The sequence below is a fragment of the Clinocottus analis genome, unplaced genomic scaffold, assembly GCF_023055335.1.
Source record: "Clinocottus analis isolate CAN_PGR_092001 unplaced genomic scaffold, fCliAna1.0.p SCAF_3, whole genome shotgun sequence".
Taxonomy (NCBI): Eukaryota; Metazoa; Chordata; class Actinopteri; order Perciformes; family Cottidae; genus Clinocottus; species Clinocottus analis.
This window is the reverse complement of record NW_027176042.1, coordinates 17,025,860-17,047,867: the sequence shown is the minus strand read 5'-3', so window position 1 is coordinate 17,047,867 and position 22,008 is coordinate 17,025,860. Positions and strand designations below refer to the sequence as shown.

Sequence of the window (22,008 nt, the reverse complement as noted above, 5' to 3'; positions counted from 1 at the left end):
TTCTCGTGTTGAGGTTTTGCTTTTGTGTATGCAAGACACAAAGAAATAACGCTGGTATGGAAGAGGTGTATGTGTTTGCATGTCTATGAATTATGCATGAGCAGTAGGAGTTTTTATTTATAACACATTGAAGATGTTTGCATGTGAGGCGAAAGGCACGCTAAGCGGCACTTAGCCTAACACAGATCAATACAGATCATCTGTGAGCTTCAGAAATTAATTAACCATGGTTCAAATGGAATAAAATTACACTTGAAGTAACCTCACAATGGCGCTGTTTGAACTTTATATCACCATTGAGGGAAAAAAAATGTAATAATTTTTTTTTGGATTAAACAGATGCTTCTGACTTCTAGACCTTATTGTTAAAATACATAAATAATTGGCAACAGTACAGAGCATCTAACAATCTTCTCTTCCTTTTTCCTTCCTTGCCCTCAGGCTCCTTTCACACCCTTCATTACAGAGATGATGTACCAAAATCTGCGTCACCTCATCGATCCCGCCTCTGTCGAAGAGAAGGACAGCAGCAGCATCCACTACCTCATGCTGCCCCAAGTCAGGTAGGTCAAAACAAACATCGACTGATTCATTCAAAGCTTGAATTAACGAGGAAAAATGGCAAAAAGCCCTGAGCGTCGTTGCTATCCATGTGAGCTAAAAGTGGCTCGTGCCATTGAGATGGCCAATGTGTCACCTGTTTTCCCCCCGTCGCGCACCATATCTTTTAAAATATTCTTGGAGGAGCCAGGCAGAAATGCATACTCTTTATATGGAAGTTCCCGCGGTGTGTCTTTGTGAGGCCTGCTAACGTTACAGCTAACGTAAGAGGGCAGTATCACACTTTTATGAAGTATTATGAAACTTTAGAGAAAACAAGCAAAGTTACTAATTCACTTTAGATTGATCATGAAATGCAATTCATGAGGATTCGATCACAAGGTAACAGCGGGTGATCATTTCATTGTATATTTGCTTTGCAGTAATTATGTAGAGCAGCACATCACAGTCCAATTCATGATGGGAATGAAAAACAACTTTCCATAGTACTTTTCATCCACGCAATGCACATCAAATGTTAAGGAAAACTTCCTTTTCTCGCTGGATATCGACTGTTGGCACAGTGCTAAATCAGTCTCAGCTAGAGTTACCCCAATCGTATCACACTCTGAACTACTCACTGTAGAAGCTTTTGAAGCTCAAATGTCGACAGTAGTTTCTAAATCAAGTTTCAGGCTTCACAGCAGCTGTTCTCTTTGGGTCTTAACCATTTCTTCTCTTCATTCCTGCTGTTACTGCTTCCTCTGTGTTGTTAGTAGATACTGATAACATTTTCCATTTAAACATGTATTAATATACATGGCGATGAATAGTTCTGTCGATTAAGATTTGCTTTTGAGTCATTTCTGAGCAGATTCTCTTTTAATGTGTCAAGTGCAAAGCTCAGGTTTTGGGTGATAAGTTAATCACGAATGCATTATCCACAGTAGTACAAAGTAAGTTACGAGCAACCATCGGTCATCTGATACAGAGAAAGACATTGAAATCTTTATGCACAGCGTCTCTCAAGTTTACTGCTATTTTCTCGAAAAGCAGCCTAACCCTGTTTTTATTTTCAGAGTTAAACTGTTGACGCCTTCTTTAGAAAGGGATAAGAGATTTCGAGTAGCAACTTTTAGCAGTTAATTACAGACACATAACTAAAAACGGCCTGCCTTTGATTGTCAGCGCCGCAGATGGATATTTGTCACAAAATTTGACCATTTTATTTCTTTTACTTCAATTACTTGTGTAAGATGTGTGCATTTCTGGCTGATCAGTTGTTTAAAGCCTGGGAGGAATGTTTAATTGCCCAAACTTAATTGCATCATCTTCAACAACGAAAAAGTTCTGACATGATTAAATATCCATTTGATTTAGTGTAAGGAAAATAGTTTGTGTAATGGTTCATATAATCACTCCTGTCACTTTGGCACCACTCAGTGCCTGCTGCTTTATTAGCCGCCTGTCTTTCCCGCTGTCGAATGGGACCACTTCACCCCCCTCCCAAAGGTCAGCCACCAATCAGGCGGTGGAAAGAGCTGCTCCTCAATCAGCTCATTAAATGATTGGCTGTCCCTGGAGTCCTCTCCTCTCATTTTAGTCCACTGTTGTGTGCACACACAGAGAAGCAGGCTGTAGAAGTAAATGAACAAGCATTGTGTACACACAAACACGCACACACAAGTGTGTGCGCGTGTGTGTGTGTGTGTTCCTCTAGCCAGTTAGGGCTAATATTGCTATTATGCGTGATTATCAGTGGCTGTGCAGCCCTAATTTGAATTCAGCGGTGTACCTTATTAGTGGATGCACCTGAGTTAAACTCTGGCGCTGGTGGTTCTGAACTCTTTTTGTTAAGATATATGGTACTAACCCTGTCACGCTCTATTATTCATTTTTCTCAGTATCATAGTCATTTGAAATTTCTAAACCACTGATTAACCAGAATATGACTGCCACTGCCTGTAAGTTTTGGCAGAAAGGCAGAATAGCGAGCTATTCTCCTAAGAAGATGGGTTGTTTTGAAAGATGTTCCCCTCATCTTCCCACATCCCCTTATTATAAAGCGGTAGCTCGGTCAGGTAGCACTGCAATTGCAAAAGTCACACCAGGATAAGAGTTTCGGATTAAAACTTTCTTCCCTGGATAACCCAAACTGCAGAGGTTATTCAAACACTCATACCATGGCATTGTAACACTACTTATGATGTGGGGATGCTTAGATTTTGTTTATGTATTTCAGGGAGGCTGTCATTGACCGGCGCATCGAGAGCGCCGTCTGTCAGATGCAGTCTGTGATTGAGCTGGGTCGAGTGATCCGGGACAGGAGGACTCTGCCCGTTAAGGTGAATCATCAACTTTACTTTGTGTGTTGTCTATTCCTACTCTCCAGTATAGGAGGTACAGTCAATTAAGACTAGGAGACATACAATAACATACAAGACATACAATATCGACTGATATCCGTGACAATGTCAGACAATTTAGTAACAAGAAATTGCACCACAGCAATGTCAAAGACACGTTTCTGTTTTGTTTATTGATCATGGTTTGTCCTCCAAAAAGTTGTGGCGAGTTTATCAAGTATATTACTTGTTTAAAGTTCTTTACAAGATCCCTTTTGAGAATGTTTAATGTTGTAATGCATGTGGGTATCTGTAACTATATTGCTTTGTTGTTTTTGTAATTTGTGTCTAAAAACATTAGTATTTGCTTCTCAAATCCAGCATAAGTCGGGCTCTTACATTCTCTGTATTTTGTCAGGAATTCTTCAAGCTCACCTAGAGATAGATTTAAGCGCACTAATTTACATTGTTGTGTTCATAACAACCCCATTTCTGGGGTTTTCTGTGCTCAAACAATTGACCCACTGTAATGTTGGTATGTATTTCAGTACCCATTAAAGGAGGTGGTAGTTATTCACCAGGACCAAGAAGCTCTGAAAGACATTCAGTCCCTGCAGAAATACATCCTGGAAGTAAGTCAAACACGCTGCTTTTGTGTGATAATTTGTGCAGCCTTGGAGTCGTCCTAGTACTGTATCAGCTCTCTGCTTCAAGGAGAGAGGTGCATCATCTTTGCTAAGGGTTTGTGTTTTTTTTTTACTTTGCTTTGATCTGTACCATTTAGATTTTTTAAGTGAAAGAGATATCTCTTTGAGAACCTCTTTGACACTCCAAAGCCAGTGTGTTGATTTGATAGAGGGGAGGGAGCACATGCTCACACACCATCTGTATCTTCACCTGTAATGTAAATGTCTGCGGTTGGTTCATCAAAAAAAAGGGTGGAGCAGATGCCTTGAAAAATGTTTTTACAGTTGATCTACTCCAATTGCCATACACACACACACCCTTCATCAACTAGAGAAAGCAAATGCAAAAAGCATGTTTTTTTCCCCCCTCCATCACATGGAAACATTACATTACTGTTGATGTGTTAGTGTTCTTCATACGCCGCTGTAATATGCATAATTATAGTTCACGCAGCTCTTCTAGGTCTTGTTTTACATAGAGGGCCTGCACCAGCTGTTTGACTTTCCAGATAAGGTCATGTTGTTTTTGCCACTTAGACAAATCCTCATGAGGACTATATAAAAGCAAAATCACAATCTTTTTGTATTACATCCACACAACATCATCACTGTATGGTTATGCACCGGAAAATGCAGATTCATTATAAGTGTGTCTGGTTCATTCAGGTGCTGCCCAAAAGACTGTGGGGAAACTCAGGCAGACTAATTGTCATAGCCTTTAGTGCAGGAAGCCATTAAATTGACATTATCCCTTTTGCCTTTGGGTTTGCTCGTCCACCAACAAATCTCAATAAGTCAATGCTGTTACACAGCTGACTCCGATAACTAATTTTAAGAAAGACTGTTTCAAGTATTTCAATGCTTTACCTGGAAATGTTGATGCTTGTGTTCCCACTGTAGCCACATGAAGTCTTTCCATTCTTACTGATGCATCTTAGATGAAAAATTGATTGTGGCTCTTGTTGCCATGTGCTGCTGACCAAGAACATTGACTGAACATATAGAGATGGGGATTACCTGGGAAAGAGCTGCTGGTGCAACCTTTTGTTGGAACCTTCAAGTTTAATCTTAATTCGAGCCACTTCTTATCTCTCACTCGTTTTGATTTCTGGTGAGGAAAACATGTAACCTGGCCGGCATCTAGCTTCCCTCCAGTAAACAAAGTTTATTTGATCAGAACTGAGAGCAGTTTAAGGTCCTGCAGCCCAGTGAAGAACCTTCAAACTTGCTTCCTATTGATGTTGTTTCAGTTAAGCTGAGCTTTTTGAAAGTTCGGTAGATTTAAGTCGGTGGCTTTAACTTAGATTCTTTAATTATTATTCTATGATTATTTCTATTTAACTGGTCCTTCTCTGTTTATCACTACCTTAATGTGCAGTGAATGGGCATCTATTGTTGTTATCGACTGGCTTACTGTTTGATTTCATAGCTGTCTAGCTGCTCTCTGATTGAATTATATGTTCTGCTTATAAGTTCTGCTTGTCTGTTTAAAGCACGTTTGGAGGAATCATAGTTTTTAATTTTGACTCAATGTAAGAAATTATCTAGTTTGAGACCCTTCAGAATGGCCTTTCTATTGGCATTTAGACGACTGGCATATGTCGTGGGTCGCCTTAAGTGACAGGTTGTTAGCTGCTGTCTGTCTGCTCTGTTGGGTCGCTCAGGCCCATTTCAGCTCAAGCCCATTTTTAGAGTTGGGTTATGTTGTGAAATAGCGACGCCAATAGCCACTCACTTTGAGCTTCAAAACGGCTTTTCAGAAACCAATGGCTGATGTGATGGAGATTACTTCTTTACTTCATACAGTCTGAAGTCTTATGAAAGAACAAGCACACTATGTGATTGGCTATTGATAGCGGTAGCTTTGATACGCTTTGCTTTGCTGACAAGCTTGTTGCCGAGGTGAAGATATCCAACAAATATATTGCAATGCGCCAACATCACACATAAAAAAAGACATTTATGCCCCCAAGATAAAAGAGGTGATTTAGCATTGATTCATTTCTATTTTCACAAACCAAGCTCAGCTCAAAACCGAAGTTCCAGCTGCTATTTGCAACCCCACACTCAGCCCACTACAGCAGCCTATATGTGCTCAGATATGCTCAAACTAAGTCCCACTTTTCAGTGTAACTGACTGAAAGACACTGTGCATGGCTGGATAAACTTAGTATCTCTATTGCTACACCAGATATAACCGGATCACAGATTCCTATCTCCATTTAGATTGAAGATTGAAATGTACTGTACTGAAAGGCAGTAGTATTGACTGTACAGGAGGAATGGCCTACTCACTGACTTACTGGTTGATTTCATGGCTGACTTACTCTTTGAGTGCATGACTCTTCAGCAATCAATTATTGATTTGCTCTATGCCTGATGTATTTTTTTGAAGTTTTATTTTTTCTATCAAGTTTAGTTTTAGTTCACTTTTAATATGCATTGGCAGTTTTTTTCAGTATTACATTGCTTTTGGATTGATTGGACAAAAATTGGGTGCATGATGGGTTTAAAGGTTAAACTGAACATTTTTTTCTTCCGCTAATGCTTTTGACATTTAATAATTTAACAGCAGGTAATGAACAGATGTGTTTTATTATTTTTACATTACACATAACCCTTTATTTTTTTATTTGTTTAATTTGTATAATTTATAGGTTTGTTTTTATCAACAGTAACAACCCTAACTGGTACTCATCCATGTACTTAGGAAGCAACAAAGCTGCAACATTACCTTTTCTAAGACATAGGTTGTGTCTTTCTTTTTTTTGTATCTTCCAGGAGCTTAATGTGCGACAGTTGACACTATCCACGGACAAGGACAAGTACGGTATCCGTCTGAGAGCAGAGCCAGACCACATGGTGCTGGGCAAGAGACTCAAGGGGGCCTTCAAGGCCATCACCGCATCTATCAAGGAGCTCACCAGCGAACAGCTAGAGGCCTTCCAGAAGTCAGGTATTGCTGTGTGTGTGTGTGTGTGTGTGTGTGTGTGTGTGTGTGTGTGTGTGTGTGTGTGTGTGTGTGTGTGTGTGTGTGTGTGTGTGTGTGTGTGTGTGTGTGTGTGTGTGTGTGTGTGTGTGTGTGTGTGTGTGGCTGTCTGCCCGTGTTTTGAACTTATAAATCACATTCAAAGTTCATGAAGTCTTCTTACCAAGTACTTGTTTTTTTCTATTCCAATGACACATGGTAAAGATTAAATCAGCATTCAAATTCAATGGTTTTGTTTACCCAATCCTGAATTAATGAAGAACGGCAGGTTAGTCTTAAGATTTTACACAATTCAGTTTATTTTGTATAGCCCACATGTACACATCAGATCAGGAAAAACCTTCACGGTAAAAACTGTACAATTCCTGCAAATTGTTCTGAAATCATATATATATATATATATATATATATATATATATATATATATATATATATATATATATATATATATATATATATATATATATACACACACACACACACACACACACACACATTCTTTTTTTCCATTTTTTTCCACTAAAAACTCAACTGTGAATTCTTGCAATGAAGTGGAGTACAGACAGATGGGCAGTTTATCCTCAGAATGCAAACCCTTACCCTTCTGAAACTATAATCAGAGCTGGAGTACGGATCAAAGCAGTGCAAGGTATCTTGTCTCTCCAATTATGGAGAGACGGGGAGAGCCCCCAGAGTCTCTGGGGAAGGAAGCAGTGGAGGTCAGCGGGGCTGTGGGAACTTAACATTTCCAATCACTTGGATGTTTGAAGTGAAGCCAATTGGAAGGAAAGAAGGAGGATGGGCAATGGAAGGAAAGAGATAGATGTGGTAGAGGATAGGGAAAAATTAAGGAGAGAGGAAACACACAAATGATGGTGTGCAGAGGAACCAAGTAACATTCCACTGACTTGTGATTAAAGGCAAGATAGGACGTTTTAAAATGACATAACCTGCTTTTACGGAGCTAAACTGTATAATGTGTCATCTATTTCTCTTCAAAGAAATAGTTCAGCGAGCCGACGTTTGGTGGAAGGTACGCCACTGTCTTTGAAATAATCTATACATGAAAAAGCTAACACTCGGTTGAGAGTCACTGTCTCACTCACTTTTAACCTCTTGAGCAGTTTCTACCTAATGCTGTGTTCACAGCGAACGCGTCAAGATTTCGACGCGCGTCGAGATTTTATGTAAAGTCACTGCACAGCTGCGTAGACGCGTATTTTCCAGCGGGCAGCACGTCAGACGCAGCACAAACAGCCCGCAGGTCGCAGAGCGAGTTGAAATTTCCCAACTCCGGCTGCCAAAACGCGCGAGTCATAGTTGTGTCAGCCAATCAGCGTTGAGATGGTCCGCTCGTCACCGCCATCCTGCCGGTGCTGAATCAAACTGCTGCCGGTCAACCGGAAGAAGCTGATAGCGGCTTCATTCAGGCTTTTGTGGGGCTACGGATACTATTATGAACCCAGACACCATGAAGTTTATGGTCTCACGTTTTTGTGACTTCCACAACAAGTATAAAGCAGATCTAGTGGTTGTTTCATCTATAGTCTATAACGGAAAAGATCGCTCTCTTCGAGGAAGGAAGCAGCTGAGATAAGCCACGCCCCCTTTGTGGCACCGCGGTTAGTCTGGCTGCTTTTGGTGTGAACATCCTTTTTTTTAACGCGCGTCGACATTTTTTTCGATGTGTTCGGTGTGAACGCACCATTAGAATTAGTGACTCAGAAAACCTTTTTAGACTAGAAGGTCAGCGAGAAACTGATGTGCATTCATGACCTTTGGTGGTATTACTCGATATTCCTTACCTGCGGCTTTTGATCCCATTATTTTGATAGGGCAGAAGAGAAAAAGAGGTGGAGAAAAAAGGTGGAAAAGAGCAGAGAAGGAGGGAGGGACACCAGAAATCAAAGCATGGAAATCTAGGATTAGAGAGAAAAGGAGTGACCGTTTCACCCAGCCTCTGGGTTCGGAGAAGAGGAGAGGACAACCCTGTCACGGTTTTTAGTCAGAACACAGACAGGGATAATTGCTGCCACTAGCAAAACAGAGATAAAAAACCTGACTAGAATGACTTTGCTGTATTGTTTAAAAGCTCAGATCTTGTGTAGATTTGGCCAGGAAGACTGCAATGTGAGGAATCTGAAAATGCAAGCGACTACTGGTCCAGACCTATGCTAATTCAAAGCAAAGCCCCGGCATGCATGCTGTTAAAGAGAGCACTTTACTCAGTGTGATTAGATGTAATTGAAACCATTTCTAGAATCCTTTCCACGAGACGAAACACCGAAATAAATACTAATTTCACACAATCAGTTGGAACTGTAGTCAAATTAAATTAGGAGAATAGCCCGGCATCTAATTGTTTATCATCCAATTTGCATTAAAGTTTGTTGTCGGCATCGATTTAATCATAATGGGCATCAATATAGATAATTTTCAAACGCATAAACAGATTCTTTATCCTTTCTTAAATCATCCATTTTCTGTTATTAGACTGGTGGTATTTTCGATTTTTATAGGAAAGCATCTGAAAAGTTGTACTTGTCTAGTTGAGTTTTTATGTCATTTTCTATCATTATCTAGTTTAATTATTATTTAGTGACGTGAGTGATCTAACGCAACTGTTAAATGTTCTTTATTTCATGTCACTTGACATGAACATTTTTCATGATTGTGTCTGGAGACTCCAATCGTTTTCTCCGACATGATTGTTACCAGAATTATCCCAACCCAAGAGGAAAATCTTATTATTTGTGGTCGCAAATTGTTTTAATGAATGTATATCAAGTATGGTTTGACTCATTTTGTCATAGCCCCTGGTGAATTTTGTGTGGGCTGTATAATTTATGGTCGTTGAGATATGTGTTCGTGTTTTTCGGATGATGCTTAGACGCAGTAGGGTTCCACTGGTGTTGAATTCTGCATGAACAGCAGATTAACATATACGTACAATTCATACGCTGTTCTGTGACTTGATGGATGTTTTGTTTTTTGCCATTTAACAGTGTTTATTTTTATGTTCAGTGCCATAGCTGTTCTCAACATTTTTATACTGTTGTTGTTTATGTTTAGGATCCATCAAGGTGGATGGCCATGAGCTTCACGAGGAGGACCTGAGACTCATGTACACCTTCGACCAGAGCTCTGACTCAGCAGCACAGTATGAAGCACACTCTGATTCACAGGTATGTTTTGAAATTTAAACCCAAAAATTTGAAAAGGAAAAATGGGATTCAAGCAAAAAAGGATACAAAAGATTGAATTATTGATTTTCAGTGGACAACCATAGGTTTCTTGTTTAAAGGGACAGTCCATGACCCCGGTTACTCAAGACAATCCACAGACCTTGTGATCAGTTTCATGTCGGAACTATTTGCTTTTAACCATACCTTCTTTTCTCGGCAAGAAAGATTATTATTTTTACCCCAAATAATGTGAGGCTGTTCCTTGAAGCAGTCTCATCCTTTTATTTGAATGAATATAGATTAGAATGTAGATTTGTATCTTAGTTCTTTTAGTTGGTTTAATATTTGAAATGCTTGTCAATCTCTTAAATAGTTTTTCAAAGTTGATAAATCAGTCATGGCCTTGGATCCCACAACTGGTTCTAAATTATTTCAGTCACTTTTCAACACACAAAAATGTATAACAATACATACACTGCCTCCCAGCCCCCCAAACCTTCGCTCCTTACTGCCACATTACTATTAGATTGAGCTGCAAAGTGTAATATAACTTGATAAAAACAACAAAAAAAGCCTCTGCGCGGCTGCTCCTGCACCAAGCTGCCATATACTGTAAATGCATTTATTCGTCCTCACTGTGAGTGTGATATATGAAATCATTTCACGGCTAAGTGGAAACCGGCATGTATGCGTTTCCCACAGGCCCCCTCTAATCAGTGCTCCTCCAACCGTATACACACCACACGGCTGCACCTTAATACCAGTTTACTGAGCTGGCTCTTTAGTTCTCTGTTACTCTCGCTCGCTCGCTCTGACTCTCCAGCTCCCATCTGTCTGTTCCTCTATTCTTTCTCTCTCATATTCATTTTTTGTTTGCTTTTGTGGACTTTTTCTTAGTCACTCACTATTGTCATTATTGCTGCGTGGGTGGTGGTTGTTGTTGTTTTTATTACTTTTACATTATAAATGTTTGAACAGTGTAAGTGCAGATTTATTACATGAAGGTTGCTCCCGGCCTTATCGGCAGTATAGTTTGTAGCGTGTGGCTGAAGGAGTCTGGTCACTGGGATCTTCATGTCATGTGAAATGATGTCACACTCTTGTACTATTCTGTCAAATGCACATTGCGGTAATTGCGGGTTGTACATGATTAGTGTACAACCTGTCAACATTAATGTTGTAGGAGCTTACTGTTTGTTGTTACAGTAACATGAAAATATTTAATTCATGCCATAACTTCATCACCTCGGCAAGGATGTCCACAACAAGCTTTTTTAGTCTGCCAACCTAGAACTGACTAAAGTGCATACTTAAAAAAAGAACTCCTCAGATTTCTGTGTTCTCTTTGCCTGAATATTGAAATGTAATGTCCTGATAAAAACTTTGTTTTGTGCTTAAATACATATTGAATGAGTCTGGTTGGCCCCCACTCACAGACTCAAATAGCTGGATCAGGTATCGATTGAAAATAGGCCCCGAAATGTGGTTTCAGTTCTGTGATCTCTTTTGCGATTATGTAGCTGAAAAAGCCGTCTGTTGTCCTCTGGCTCTGTTGTCCTTCAGGTTCTTGTGCTGTTGGATGTCTCCCCGGACCAGTCCATGATGGATGAAGGCGTTGCCCGAGAGGTCATCAACCGCATTCAGAAACTACGCAAGAAGGTGGGACAATTATTTCAGGAGCACTACGAGCTCTGGAAACTAGAGTGACACATAACACACTACTAGTGAATTTTACAATCCAGTGTCTAATGAATAGAATACAACATATTAGAAACAGACTGCCAACATGTAAACAGGGCTGTGCCAGGGTGAGCAAGACATGCCACTGAGGCCATTGAAGCAGTTGTACTGGAAGAAAAAATACGTAATATGATATAAATAATAATATGATACGTGATGGTTCATGACAGTTAAGCAGGAGAAAGAAAGTGTACTGAGTACGAGAGGCATTTCGGAGCATATATATATATATCACTGACAGGATCTGTCAGTGATCTTCCTAATGCTGACCGTATCCTCACCACACATTCCTTCCTTTCTGTGTGAACAGTATTTAGTCGAGTCTTCCAGCAGAAAAGTTATCAGCAACAATTTAATGTATCGTTTAAGGGATTTCTTCATCAAAAATACTGAACAATCTTAGTTTACCACTTCTCAACTGCGACACGTCTATATCATTATTATAAATGTTTTTCATGTTTATTGTGGCAATGTGATGACAGCAAGATAAATCAATAAATGTTTACAAAGTTGCAAAAGAGTTGAAAAATATAATGTTGAATTATAGTAGTTAAATGCTTTATATCATTTTTTTAAACTCCATTTTAATTATTAGTATGCTCATTATTGATTTATATGTATTATATTTGTGATCCTTAAAGGATGGACCAATGTACCCATTGCTGAAGGAAATAAGAAAGAAAGCATCGATCACTTTTCCTTAGCGTTTTGAGAATTCGACCGGCTCTTAATACTTTAGGATCTTTTCCCTCAGTGAGAAACCTTCATAAGCAAGCACCCACCGTGGACGTTTGTCACTCTTTTCTGATATTTTATAAACTATAAATCTACGGAAATATGTAATCGGTGGTTTCGGCCCTTTAATGTAGACCAAGCGTTGACACATTTGCTGTATTATTTTGTTACATTTCCCTTCAGATCTACCAGTGCTTCCCCTTTCCTCTTTATGTCCCATGCAAATTTTTTCAGGGCAGTTTTTAAATCTTTCCACTGCAGCGTCACAGTTAGAAATTTCTCCATCATAAGGCAGGCTTAATAGAAGCTTAATTACAGTCTGGCCCCTTTCAGATTCTAATGTTGGAGCTTTGAAGTGGTCTGGGGAGTAAAGACGGATTAGCCAACAGCCCCTTGTTTTCACAAGCAACAAACAGTTTTTCCGTCCCCCTACAGCAGTGGTGTGCGCTGGCTCCAGTCCAGGCTAAATTCCTCCAGTTATTTCAAACTGAGATCTGTTAGGAATTTTCCACCCCTGCGCTGGGAATTAATTTTCAACAATTCTTTGACATGTTTGGTTGTAGTTTGTGGGTGTTCATGCATGTCTTAATCAGTGTTTGCGTGGGTATTTGTGTGTTAACATATGCAGGGTTGAGAAACTGAGGTCAGTGTTTCCTTTTATTATTGGACTTGATTGGAGATCGCTGTCAAAGTGGCGATAACTGTAGCTTTGTGACTTGACACACACACACACACTCACACTGTACGAGCTCCTTCAGGGTAGAGTCAGTACCTTGACTTGGCAGGAAAAGCCTATAAACCTTCTTCCATTGATTGACTGCCTCTCTGTATCTAGCTAACGTTATTCCTCTGCCCTTGAGCCACATACAGTGTGTGTGTGTGTGTGTGTGTGTGTGTGTGTGTGTGTGTGTGTGTGTGTGTGTGTGTGTGTGTGTGTGTGTGTGTGTGTGTGTGTGTGTGTGTGTGTGTGCGTGCACACTCACTATACAGTCAATACACTGTATGTGTGTAGGCCTGTCCACACATGTGCAGGGGCTGTACACTGAAGATTAGAATGAGATCAATGTGTTTGAATGTGTCAAGGTTAGAGGAAGCTGTCAGCACACAATGCCAAAATAGACAGGTTTTCATCCAATGAAAAACTCCCTGTATTTGGTCCTACATTGTCTGTTTTGGGCTTATTTTTTTTGTAATACCCACCTTTGCTTCTTTTGGCCGCCTTTCCATTTTGTTTTTACTAAAACAAACTTTCTTAGTTTCTGAGAAAATCTAATCAAAACCTACCTGTTGTACAGGGTCATTTGGTGCCATCAGATGAGATAAGCGTGTATTATCGCTGCCAGCCAGAGGGGCAGTACTTGGGCTCTGTGATCCAGGCTCACACTGACTTCATCCTGGCTACCACCAAGGCTCCACTGTTGCCCTTCCCCATCCCCAAGACTGCCAGCGTCATCATAGAAGAAACGACTCAGGTATGAAATCACACCTCATGGCAAGCAGGAATATTGTTTAAACTCCCATATCACCAATGTCTGACTGTATTTGTGGTATAAGTCATAGAACATAAAAACTCAGTATGTCTGTGTCATGCTCTTTCTTTATTTCTTGCAGCTGAAGGGTTCAGACTTGGCGTTAACCATAGTAAAAGGATCTTCAGCCCCTCGGGCTCTTTTAAATGGACCAGCTTGCACCTATGTGAACATCAGGGTGAAGGTCAACAACAAGGAACAAGGTAGCACATTGAAAGGCCAAACAGCAAGTTTGTTCTTACAGCCAGAAAAGATTAAACAAGAATATGTTTACAATTAAACTCTAAATGGCAGTTGCTCCTGCCTAGATTATTTTTACATGTTACTCTGTGAACTGTTTAGCTATGTCAATAATCCTGTAATCCTCGCTGACTCCTTTCTTGTTCAGAGGGGGTAGTGCTGTTGGAGAACCCGAAAGGCGATAACCAACTAAACTTTGACAAGCTGAAGAAAGTGTGCAGCAGTATCTTTGGAACCAATGACACCCAACTCAAATTATTCAACGGCGGAACTGGTGAGAACTGGTTTTGGACCATTAGAAAGATATAAATGCAGCGAATCGTTGTCACGGTTGAAACATCTGCCACCTCCTATTACTCCCACACAATATTTATAATTATCTTCATGCATAAATGATAAAATCATGGAAGTGCACATGCATGTGGAGAGCATTGGTTGCTCCTCCAGGGTGTGTGTGTGTGTTTATCTGGAAACTAATTGTGTGCATTTGTGTGTTCATGACAGAGTTGACCAGTAAAATGGACCTTCAGGCTTTGAGCGGTACAACGGTGTCCGTGACTTCAGGCTCTTCCTCCCCTGTTTTAGCCCAGACCACCGACACACTCCTGTGTCCTTACGTTAACCTAATGCTCTGCGACGCACACCCAGCTGGTGAGAAAAACACAACCACACACATACTGTACATATTGCAATGCACAACTGTTAAGTCAGTCCTTCTCACTGTTATGAGGCTGCCGTTCATGTTTTTTAATTATAACCAACGAATCCCCTGGGCAGAACAAAAACAACAATAAATTTATCTTGCTGACATTTTTAGCCTGGCTGTTTCTGAAAAGAATATGTCCAACACATAATCCCCCATTATACTGCATTTGTTGTTAATGAACACTTTGTTTAATAAAAAAGAAAATGTGATTAAACAAGTTAATAAATGAGCTTTAGAAGGGTGCTGGTAGGCAGACTATTTGTCCCTTTGAGCAGAGCTAGGTTATATTTTTCTGCTGTTTTCTGACGTTGCTAAGCCAACCAGTCTCTGGCTATCGCTTCATATTTACCAAACATTGGCCGTGTCTACTACCGAACACTTTACGAAGTACACTGCAATACAGTGCACTATAACACAGTGCACTAACATCTGTAGTGCACTCCGTCGCTGATAAGCTCTGTATCAAATGGAACACTTACGTTAACCAATTGGCGGAAGTGACGTCCGCAAATCTGTTCGCGGCACCCACGAAATTAAGCCGGAAGTGACGTCCGCAAATCTGCTCGCGATACCCGCAAAACTAAAACTGACAAAATGAACGCACTTCTTACCCTATTTTTGTCCCTTATTTACCACTTTCTCCGAACCATGTGGAAACTGCTACACCTCCACAATCGCGGCAGGAGGATAAAAATAATTTAATGAAAAGCTGGCGGAAAGGGCTCCTCCTCTTCAGCTACGCAGCCAAGTTGGCGCCCGTTTAGTGCGAGTAGTGTCCATCGTTTTGCACTGTATTTTTTGACCGTTTGCAGTGCGCCATCCGGGTACTTTCAGTGCACTGAATTCTGCTGGTTTTATCAGTTTGGCGCCCTGAGCACGGAAAGTCAGTGCTCGAAGTGCGCAAGTGTTCGGTAGTAGACACGGCCATACACACCTTTTGAGAAAGTAAATACATGCTTTTCCCAGAATGTCAAACAATTTCTTTAACTGCTTTATATACTGTTGTATATTTTTAAACTATACTAAAACATCATATTTTATGTTGATTGTATGTTTTGTGTATACAGTCTGAATCTGTACAGTAAATCCACTGGAAACAACTACACTCATTGTGTGTTGTACTTTATCCACTCGAATGAAGTGTACCATAATCCAGTTTAAGGCTTTAAGTCATTCACACTCAATGTTCACCTTGACTCTCTGACCCTACATCTACCTATTGATCAGTCTCTCTCTCTCTCTCATCCCCTCTTCTATCATATCTTGTTTTCCCCATGGTTTTGGCTCAGGTGTGTTACCTTTCCAGGAATCATGTCTTATTTGTAAAAGAAGTGAAGTGTGTCTGCATGGTTTACTTTTCTTGACCACTCATCCCATCTCCTGCAGAATGCCAGACAGGAGAGGTGGCCACCCTCCTGCTGCTGAATCCAGTGGGTCAGAATAGGCTCCACTACTCAGGCCTGCTGTCTGAGGCTGCCAAGGTGTTTGGACTCCGCAGCAGACGGGTTAATCTCTACCTGGACCAGGACTGTAGCCAGGGTAAGATGAAAAGATGGTGGATACCATTTTGACTATAGGTTTCTAAGTGTGTGTCTGATTCAATGCCAATAATTCTGTGCAGATATACAGCAGGAGGAATATCTGATTAACAGTTTTTTACCTTCATCGTCTTAACAGGTCACTGAGAGGAAAAGTAGTTTCCAGACGAGTCTGGTATTATGTTTACATTTTATGGTCAGAAAAAAAAAGTTGTTGAAATCAGCTAAAGCAAATTAAGCCGAGAGGGGTGATGTATCTAAAACGGGCTATACATGACCTAAAGTGGCAGTAGCGGTTTGGCTGTGTATGGTGTTTAAAAATCACCTTCACTTAACTTGGCAACATGAGCTTCAGTTCTTTGGCCTGCAACGAGTGCGACATTTAACATGAACAAAATCCCGGAGGAAGGTGTCCTCTTATCCACAAATAAACAGGTCAGCAAGTTAGTCCCTCGGTCATGACATAATTTGAATGTAATGAAGTTCTGTATTATGGAGGGACACTTTACAGCTCATTCCTTAGTTGCTTTTCAAAGTTTTCTTTTGGATCTTTTTTTTTTTTTCGAACTAACTTCCCAATGTGAGCAGCTTGAGATCTATTTTTTTTTAAAACTGTGATTGCTTAAATGTTTTTCCACTCCTAATTTTAGCTGAATAAATTGAAATAAACATATTTTGTAACTGTTTGTCTCTTTGTGTTTTTCAGAGCTTCCAGCTGATTCATCGGTAAAATCGCTAGACACCAAAACTCTGTTTGTGCGAGTTCTTCCAACAACTGCCGAGGCCTAAATCCAGAGACGCCATCTTCAGGAACATTTGTCTCGGATTCCTCACTGAATGAGATTTTTTTACCAGTTAAATTCAACCAGCAGTCCCTTTTGTTGTATGTCATTTGTTTTGAAATTCCTTAAGCAGAGCAGGTTTGTCTGTCAAGTTCACAAGTTTGAATTATTAATAAATTATTAATTAATTGAGTCTCCATCAACCATGTGTTGAAATGTCTTTAGACGACTTAAGGCACAAAATGAGTTTCTTGATATTTTGCTTTGTTTCAATGGCTCTAACTAACCCTCTTATTTAGGCAAGACTTACAGAACTGTTCCTTAATTTGTCACATAAGTCACTCATTTAACTTCTGTGACAGTTTCTAAGAAAAGAACACTGTGTTGCTGGGCTTTATTATTCTGATAAGAGAAAAGATACATAATGTTTACTCTAGAAAGTGGATGCCCTTAAAAAAAATAATGATTGTTGATTCATAATGTGGGAATTGTCTGATGGAAGGAAACCCTCACCCCTAACTACCCAGAAAGAAATGCCAAAGTTCAGTTTTTTTTTCATGCAGATTTCTTTTCAGTCATGTTTTAGTATTTCTGCTTGGGCATGCATATTACAGGGAACTGTCTAAACTGTCAATATTATCCCCATATATGTTTGTGTCTTCATTATGCTTTTGATGAAAAGTATGCAAGCTACTTCTTTTTCCGGGGCTTATTTAAGTTGAGCTTTGTCCAGAATTATTATTGCTCTGGCTCATCATCAGGGGAATCAATTTGGCCGGTTGAGCTGAAAAACAATTTAGAATTTAACAGATAAACCTGCTCTTCATTGCACTGGGAATCTTTTGACAATTATGAAAGGTAAATGGTTTTTCGGGCTGCTGTACCTCAAGGACAAAAGGATTCTCTGTTAAAAAATAGCATCACATGGATACTGTACTATTTTAAGTGACAAATGGAATAAATCAAAGGTGTATCAAATCAAAGGTGTATTTTTTCCTTTTGCCCACTAAACCTCTATATAGCGAGAAGGAACACATGATATATGTGGTGTGCAATTATTATGTACAATTATGTGCCTTGTTCATGAGTTGGATAAGAAGATTGATCCAAAGCTAATGATATCCACAGAGAGGTATTAATCTTCCCTTCTAACGCTCGGCTAGAAAGTGAGCGTTTTTCCTAAAATTTCAAACTATTTTTTTATGAAAATGTGTGCACTGCAGGAGAGGAAAGTGACACTGTTTTTCTTTTTAAAACAATCAAGATTAAAAATGAGGCCACTTTAGTGGATTTAAAAAAAAAAAAATATGAACATTCTTGTATTTGTTATAGTTTTCTCATACAATCGGCCTCCAACAAGCAGCCCATCTGTTACTCCACCACTGTTCTGAGTTTAAAGGAAACCAAACGTGAAATATAAGGCTCCTGTGGCTAAAAACACGTTACATTATCATCTTCCTTGACTAAAGACATTTTTACGAATTTTTATCACGGTTGCTATTTACTATCTTATGATCTGTGACCTGAGGATACTTCCTGTCAACTGATAGTGTCATAATCATGCACGCTCCTTTGGCTAGTTTAAGGGATGAAACGATACTGTCTCATTTGTTATTACACAGTAACTAGCTGGCAATAGAAAGAGCAATTAATAATCCACGGGGTCATTCTGCAAGCTCCATTTCTGAAAAAATGCCATCGTCCTAGTTTTTTAATTCTAGCAGCCAGTTTTAGTGAGGGATTCACATTTGAATTGAGTCACTTATATCTTCAAAACTGTCAACAAATCTTTTGAGGTGTAGTCCTTTGAAGGCTTTTAAAAGTACAGTTAATAATTTCTCAGATTACATATGTGGTTGACCTTGAGGTTTGACAGTTAAGGATTAAACACAGCGTGAGGCCAACTGGAACTTCCAAGGGATGTTCGTAGGATGCTGACATCCACACGCATGGCAGTCTGTGTCTGTGAAACCAGGTTCCCACTTGTCTGTCGCCAATTTTGTGTGTGCGTGTGTGCGTGCGTGCTCGCTAGTTAATGAAGGGGTCCAGAGGGAGAACTGCCTGTTGGCAGTTGCGTTAACTCTCAATTGGGGGCGCTGCTGCGAAACCTCTCCTCATATTTTGCCACCATACTTAAACTGAACTACTAATTTGCATTCTAATGAAATGCATAAATGCACAATTAATCTTGTATTATCCAAATAATATTCATAAACATTTGCTCGCTGCCGGCTGCTGCACCATTAGCACCAGCACAGTATATTCAACTGATTCTCAGCTAAAAGAAAACAATCAACCATGAGTACATCTGTGACTATTTTATCAGTATATTCACAGTGATATTTTACCCAGAATACCCAAAACGGATAACGCATACATAAAATACTCCAGGTAAAAATTATCAGTTAAAAATGTACTTAAATTAAGGTAAAAAATGATGAAGGAAGTGTTTATGTATAAAATAACAGGACGTTTGTTGTAGGGTGATTGAGTGATTTCAATAACTGCCCAATTAAAAGACTTTAGCACATTGATACCACAATTGTATCAAGTTATTTTTCCATGATGGAGTCGTGCTGAACGCTTTGCAACATTGTCCACACTAACCTTATACATCCAGAAATATTAAAAGGATACCAACCGTATCACAGTATAAACAAGCATGAGGCGCTGGTTTTTTTGGAAATGTTGGGGGATATTTTCACCCAAGTACAGTATTCATTGGAAACATTGTGAAATAAAAGTGTAAAGTCTCTCCAACACTTGAAGTGCCACTTCAAAAATGTGGGTAGTATAGTGGAGTACTTTACTTTCCACCTGTGAATTCCAGCATCTCTATAATCAGTGTCACTTCACTGTGATGATTTTATCCTCCCCCCTTCTGGGCGGAGCAGCATGCTGCTTCACTGGTTAAATATTAAGCACACAGCTCTTGTCTCATCCTCCTCTCATCCGTCTCGCTCCCATCTGCTCCTGCTGCTCCATTTGTGCCTCTGCACACTTCGGCCTGGGTAAGAGAGCAGGTCAGCGACCCATCTGGTGAAAGTCTTCACAGAAATACAGAATGCAGTGTGGGTGAAGTGAACATGACCCCTGTCATCTAACTCTAATAATGCACCGCAAAACTAATTACAGTGTGCTGCAGTGACAGTCGTCAAAGAACAAAAGGTTTACCACAGTGCAGGATAAAGACAGGTGTGTTTTCAAGAATACAAACGCCAATAAGAACTGTTTTCAACCAACCCACCACATGTACGCTGCGTAATGGAAAAATCTAAATCTCTGCCAGTAAATCCATTTTCAGTGCTCTGCATGTTGCCCACTGCAGAATGACAGCAGCAAATACAACCTGAACAAGCAAGCACAATAGGTAAGAGGGTGGGAAACAAAATGAGGTGACATTGTTATTTTGGCTGTTGAAGATCTGTGATCTCAAAGGAATTAACTTGATATCCAATACCGTGCAAGTATAGCCAGTGGTGGCATCTTGAATTTACAAAACATTTATATTTAAGTTCATATGAAGGATGAAAGACACATCCAAGCTCAGATTTCTCAATTCTTGATATATTACCCTATATCCTATCCCTTTTGTCTTTAAAGGTTAAATATTGACATTTATAATGAATTTTTCCTTTTAACCAATAGTGTGGCCTGTATGTCATCATTGCCCAGAATTATCTGTATGAGCAGGGATTCACATAATGTGACCTCTGTGCCACATTTGTTACCATGATTTAAAACATCAAAAATACTGAATGCAACATAGGCCAAAAAGACCTACCCTATAGCTTTTCTTACATTACACATCAGAGGCTGACCGATTAATTAGGCAGGCCAATATTAGGAGAAGAAATTGCATTATGAAATGCCTAAGATACTGAATGTTTTAGGTTGAGACACAGTGCTGCTGTTACATAGTTTCTCTATAGAAACTTGACAAGGTTCAATTTAAATTGTAAAATGTGCACAATGTGGTACCAATTGTAGAAAAAAATCTAAGCATCCATATAAATAAATAAAAAGTTTATCAAAAAAAAGAAGTGTAAACTGACACTATCTAGCTAGTTCGGATGTGTTTAAACTACTGAGGTTATGAGTCATCCGATGCTCAGCATACAGTAAAATGCTCTTGAATATTTAGAATTTTCTTTCTCACATGTTTATTTCACAAGCATATTTAATGTAAATTAATTACCCCAGTTTGCTCCATCTCCAAATTCCTGAAAAATATACCCAGGAAAGCTTTGGCCTGAATATGGCCTGAATATCTGTCTGCTCCAACAATCCTTTGGGTTTTCATTCATTAACATTGTAGTGTGTTTATTTTTTTTCATTGCTTTCTAACCACCAGCAAGAAGATACATCTTTTAATCTTCTGATGTTTTATGGCAGTTGGCAGTTATATCACTTCCGGCAGCCATCTTTATTTTGTTAGCGATACTGATCCGGAAATAGAGTTTGTATCTTCATAGGCAGAATAATATAATAATCATTTTAATTGGAATGGAACATTGGACTCTCAGCCGTAATTGTTCTTTAGCCTGAAGTTTATTGTTAAGAAAAAACTCCGCAAACTCATCTCTTAAACACAAGTTGATTTGACACCGTTAGCTAAGCACATCTGAAGAAAGTTTCTAATGTTAAGACAGGGGCTTACTTGATGCACACGCCAAGTCGTGCTGCAGATAAGGAGGCTTTATTTGTTTGTTATCGTGGCTGCCATTAAAGCACGTCTCAGTGAAATGGTTAAAGCAAACAGTTGGAATTCATCAGATGTCTTAGCTTGTTATGTGTACGCACACATTAGCTCATTAGCAAGCTAACTGTTTGAAGCGTCTCATGAAAAACGATAACGTTGAACGTAAAGGTGGGAGGTAACGCTTGTAGTAGCTGCTAATTTAACTCCCCTCAGTTGAAGTAGTTTAGTGTTCATAAACTGTTTATAAATACATGGTAAATTAGTCAATGGTCAACGTGATAGCATGAGAAT

General features: G+C 39.5%; 1 protein-coding gene across 1 annotated transcript in view; it reads left to right on the top strand.

Moving 5' to 3' along the window:
• The window catches only part of iars1 (isoleucyl-tRNA synthetase 1), a 48,678-nt gene extending 30,698 nt beyond the window's left edge, over positions 1-17,980 (top strand). The window contains exons 23-34 of the mRNA XM_068594234.1: positions 442-563; positions 2,783-2,885; positions 3,434-3,517; positions 6,353-6,527; positions 9,633-9,745; positions 11,309-11,404; positions 13,516-13,692; positions 13,832-13,952; positions 14,138-14,263; positions 14,494-14,640; positions 16,082-16,234; positions 16,940-17,980. Coding sequence (XP_068450335.1) covers positions 442-563; positions 2,783-2,885; positions 3,434-3,517; positions 6,353-6,527; positions 9,633-9,745; positions 11,309-11,404; positions 13,516-13,692; positions 13,832-13,952; positions 14,138-14,263; positions 14,494-14,640; positions 16,082-16,234; positions 16,940-17,022 — 1,500 coding nt within the window. The 3' untranslated portion in view covers positions 17,023-17,980. The remainder of the gene's footprint in view (positions 1-441; positions 564-2,782; positions 2,886-3,433; positions 3,518-6,352; positions 6,528-9,632; positions 9,746-11,308; positions 11,405-13,515; positions 13,693-13,831; positions 13,953-14,137; positions 14,264-14,493; positions 14,641-16,081; positions 16,235-16,939) is intronic.
• The last annotated feature ends 4,028 nt before the right edge of the window (positions 17,981-22,008 follow it).